Here is a 4,962-nt window from a genome sequence, read left to right on the forward strand (position 1 = left end):
TCCTTCTGGGTTTTGCCCATATTCCAACAAATGCTTCCATTCCTCATTCCTATACTAATACTGTGCCTTATTTTATTCTTCATCCATACGTCCAAATACCAACCATGGGCCCCGACCTTGGCGACGCCCCTTAACAGCAGGAAGTAGCCAGACAGACCACGGCGCCCCTTTATCACTATTATCAATAAAAGGTTGGACTGTTTGGACGAACGGAGGCAGGATGGTGCACTTCCGGGTTCTTCTTCACCACCAACTCTTCCCATGTGTGCGAGAATGCAGCTGACGCCCGGGCAGGTGCGGATTAATCAGGCATGCACCAGGTGATGTCAATCCGAGGAGACCAAGATTTACTTGGTGGCACCTGCGGAGCGCCCCCCCTCCCCCGACATGCCCGTGCCCCGTCTATTGCCCTTCCACTCCTAGAAAAGTCGCTCCCAGCAGATGCACCGGGGGCGGGCTTTCTCAGCCCCCACTCTTGTGGGGACTGTATTAGAAACTCCCGCCCCCCCAGCTCCGGTCCCTGAAGCTAGATGACCAAAGAATAAATTTGCAGTTTTGCTTTTAGCCTTGCCTACTCGCTGGTTCTTTTGTGCCCGCTGGGCTGGTCTTAGAAAAAACAAATCAATGGGGTCTCGCCAAATTGCCCAGGCTGGTCTCAAACTCCTGAGCTCAAGCTGTCCTCCCACCTCGGCCTTCCAAAGTGCTGGGATTCCAGGCGCCAGCCACCATGTCCGGCCCTGGATTTAACTTAGTGCATTTAAGGTGAGAGAGCTTTGCCAGTCCCCTCGGGTGGGCAGGGCGCTTCCCAGGGTGGAAGCAGGGTGCCCAGCGCTGGAGGATGGGCTTGGAATGCGGCTCAGTCCCCAGGGGGCCAAGCCAGTCCCTAAGACGCTGGGTCGGTCCCACGCCCTGGCCTGCAGCGGTGCAGCTCCTGGTGGCGGCAGCAGAGGGCGCCCCAGGCCTGGGTTTGAGCCCCGCGTCTCCCAGCAGCCCTAGGGTGGTGGGGGGACAGGGGTCCCCTTGACACCTGGAGAGCTGGGTTAAGAGACTCCCCCTCTAGCGTCAGGGTCTCCTTCCCTGACGAGAGGGAGGGAAGGAGGGGCGCTGGGCCATAGAGCTCAGCCAGGCCCCATGTCCAGAGCTGGGACTTCCTTGCTAGGCAATGGGAGGGGGTTTATTATCTGGGGCGCAGTGAGGCCTGCTGGGGGGAACAACAGGGTCCCCAGAACCCAGTCAACCGCCCTTCTCTTCTTCTTCCGCTTGCTCCCGGGATCTGGGCCTGGGATGGGATTAGAAGGGAGGAACTCGAAGGCTGCCTGGGGTGGGGGGTGGGAATGGAGTCGGGGTTGGAATGGCCGGGGTTGCTCTGGGATCTTGGAGGCCTCTGGGAGGGAAAGGGGAGAATTCTGGAAGGAGGGAGATTCAGCCCTGCAGACCCCGAAACTGCACCCCTAGAGTGAGGAGGGAGACCGCCTGTCCTCCAGCCCAACCACCCAGAGCCCGGTGGGGACCAGGAGGTCCCAGGGACCAGGGAAGGGTCTGTGGGCAAGGAGGGAAGGGGCCTGGGCAAGGAAGGGGCAGAGGCCACAGAGGCGGGGTCTCCTTCACTAGGCCGCTGGGAAGGGGTCTGCAGGGGTGTTCCAGGGGCGCCCCTGGGGCTCTCAACCCCGCGTCTAGGTCCCTGCCCCTGGGTCTCTGCCTCTGGGTTCCGGTTTCCTTGCTCCGAGGACACCCGGGTCTTCCCCATCCCTGAGCCCTGGGGCCCGTCTAGCGTCCCGGGATCCCCCTTCCCTGCGTTGTCCCGGCACCCCCATCCTGACTTCGGGTGTCCCCGGGGCTCCCGCCCCCGCCCCGGGTCCTGCACGTCCTGACTCCGGGCGTCCCGCGTACCGGGGCTCCGAGGGGTGCGCGCGCCTCCCGCCGCAGCAGGCTGAGCACGGGGGTCTCGGTGGCGGCCGCCAGGAAGTGCAGCTGCAGCAGCTCGGGCCGAGCCTCGGGAAAGGCGAGCAGGGCCGCCACGCCCGGAGGCTCCAGAGCCTGGCACAGGCCACGGGCCAGCGAAGCGGGGTCGCGGGCGGGGGGCGCGGCGACCACCAGCTCCAAGCTCAGGTTGTGCGGCAGCCGCGGCGCCAGGGCTGCCCGGGCCAGGGCGGCGCGGGCGCGGGCGCGGGCGAGAGGCGCGCGGGGCAGGAGGGCGCCCAGGCGCACGGAGCCTCCCAAGCGCGCCAGGACGCCGCACGGCTGCGGGTGGCCCCCCGCGGACCCCGGCCCCAGCGCCAGCGCCAGGCCCAGACACAGCGCCCGCACAAACTCCATCGCAAAGTTGTCGGCGCCGCTTGCCACGGGGCTCAGCCGCCCGGACTACGGTGCGGGAGGAGGGACCCAGCCAGGTTCCGACGCGCCCTCCGCACCCCGCCCAGGCCTCCTCGTGTTTCCCAGCAACCGCGCGCGGGAGTGGGACGCGTCTTGCCCGGAGTGGGGAGGGCGGGGAATAGAGCCTCCCAATGGTTGCTTGCGGGCCTCGGCGGTGACACTTGGCGGGGGCTCGGGACGCCTAACCACTGCCCATCCCTGCTCTGATTCAGGCCTCAGATGGAATGGAGGTGCTAAGAAAGGACTCTGCACTTTAAAATCGGCCCCGACTTGCCGGGCGCGGTGGCTCACACCTGTCATCCCAGCACTTTGGGAGGCCGAGGCGGGCGGATCACGAGGTCAGGAGTTCGAGACCAGCCTGGCCAACATGGTGAAACCCCGTCTCTACTAAAAATACAAAAATCATCCGGGCGTGGTGTCACGCGCCTGTAGTCCCAGCTACTCGGGAGCTGAGGCAGGAGAATTGCCTGAACCCGGGAGGCAGAGGTTGCAGTGAGCCGAGATCACACCACTGCACTCCAGCCTGGGCGACAGAGCGAGACTCCGTGTCAAAATAGGCCGGGCGCGGTGGCTCACGCCTGTAATCCCAGCACTTTGGAAGGCCGAGATGGGTGGATCACGAGGTCAGGAGATCGAGACCATCCTGGCTAACACGGTGAAACCCCGTCTCTACTAAAAATACACAAAAAAACTAGCCTGGCGTGGTGGCGGCGCCTGTAGTCCCAGTTACACGGGAGGCTGAGGCAGGAGAATGGCGTGAACCCGGGAGGCGGAGCTTGCAGTGAGCCGAGATTGCGCCACTGCACTCCAGCCTGGGTGACAGAGCGAGACTCCGTCTCAAAAAAATAAAATAAAATAAGAAAATAAAATTGGCCCGGACGCCCACCCCGTTCCTCTCCAGGATTCCTGACCTCTTCCACCAATGTCGACCATTGTTCAGGTAGGGAAGTTGAGGCCCAGAAAGGGTCATGCTTGTCTCCCACATCCAGGGAGCGGTCAGTTTCTAACCAGGCCAGCCCAGGGGTGTGTTCTAACATCCAGTGCACCCTGGGGAAACTGACGCAGGCATATATGATGGGAACCTATAGAGTAGATCTGCCCTCCAGCAGTGAGCAGGCAACTTGGGCCACAGAACTCCTCTTCACCCTTCAAAACCCGGTTCCAAACGTCCTGCCCTGAAAAACGTTCCCTACTTGCCACTGAGAAAACGCAGGAAGCACCACTCCCTGCCCCATTTAAGTCCTGCTGCTACCCACCCCCAACCCCCACACATTTCCATAACAGCCTACCAAATTTTTTTCATTTTCTTCTTATTTAGTGACCGTCTCTTCCACTCAGCTCTGGGAGGGTCAGGGTGGGTCTGGCTTAGTTGCTGCTCTGTCTCACCACTGGCACACAGTAGGTACTCTATAATTGCTTGTGGTTTGAAAAACCGCCCAGACAAGGATGCTCCTTCACATTCCCCTCCTCCAGTGCTCTAGAACCTTCCATAGCTCCCCGCTGTCTACCAGTCCCCAAGCCTGTCTATGTCCTCTGGGCCTCGGGGGGTCCTTCTCGGGCCCTGGCATCCCACAGGCCCCTGATAGACGGGGGCCGACTGCATCCGTGTATCCGTCTAGCAGAGGACCTGCTCCCTTCCTCCCTGCCCCGGCATTCCTCATCCCATCCTCCCAACCATGTCTCCCCAGATCCCGCAGGGCAGCAGAGCAGTCGCTGTGCTGGGAACATTCAGCTCTAATGAATGGATCTACACTCCGGTGATTTTCTTCACACATACACACACACACCCCAAACCTCATCTCCTTTTGGAGCCAACCTTGCGGAGAGAGGAAAAAAGTCCTCCATGAAATGAATAAAATGCCAAGTGCCAGCCGGTAAAATGGATTGGATTTTGAGACGACTGGGGACAGAGGGAGGGACGGCTCAGTTCCAGGAACCTGCAGGCCACCCTCTCCAGCCCCCTGGCCAGGTGTCCCCCAGGAGCAGGACAAGGGCTCCTCTCCCTGGGTCTGCAAGAGATGCTGGGTCCTGGTGTCCTCAGGGACGACTGGGGCCCTGTCCCTCCCTGGGTTCAGCTCCTGAGGAGCAAGAGTTCCTAGGGGCAGAGACTGTGTCTGCCCTCCTGGAACTCACCCTTGTGCCCTGCCTCAGTTTCCCCGTCTGTACACGACAACATAGGCATTCCTATTCCCAGCTGCCATGTGAACAAGTGGACACGTGGAGGATACTTTTGAAAAATCTTTTATTGTGGTAAAAGTCATAACATGAAATTTGCCATCTTAACCATTTCTAGGTACACAGTTCGGCCACATTCAGTATGTAGCTATGTAGCCCTCACCGCCCTCCTCACCGCCCTCCTCTCCAGAACTTTCTCATCTTCCCAAACAGAAACTGTCCCCAAGGAACACGGACTCCGCATCCTCTCCCCAACCCTGGCGCCTCCCATCCTCCTTTCTGTCTCTGTGAATCTGAAGATTCTACGGACTGCCTAGGAGTGGAATCAGACAGGACATGTCCTTCTGTGTCTGGCATCTCTCACTGAGCGTGACGTCCTCAAGGTGCACCCACACTCTGGCCTGTGTCCGAGCC

At 60.8% G+C, this 4,962-nt stretch overlaps 1 protein-coding gene across 1 annotated transcript in view; it reads right to left on the bottom strand.

Moving 5' to 3' along the window:
* Positions 1–2,329, bottom strand: part of GRIN3B (glutamate ionotropic receptor NMDA type subunit 3B) — a 15,726-nt gene extending 13,397 nt beyond the window's left edge. Inside the window, exon 1 of the mRNA XM_026457298.1 lies at positions 1,891–2,329. Coding sequence (XP_026313083.1) covers positions 1,891–2,316 — 426 coding nt within the window. The 5' untranslated portion in view covers positions 2,317–2,329. The remainder of the gene's footprint in view (positions 1–1,890) is intronic.
* Between the last annotated feature and the right edge of the window lie 2,633 nt (positions 2,330–4,962).

Source organism: Piliocolobus tephrosceles, chromosome 21, assembly GCF_002776525.5.
Source record: "Piliocolobus tephrosceles isolate RC106 chromosome 21, ASM277652v3, whole genome shotgun sequence".
Classification (NCBI taxonomy): domain Eukaryota; kingdom Metazoa; phylum Chordata; class Mammalia; order Primates; family Cercopithecidae; genus Piliocolobus; species Piliocolobus tephrosceles.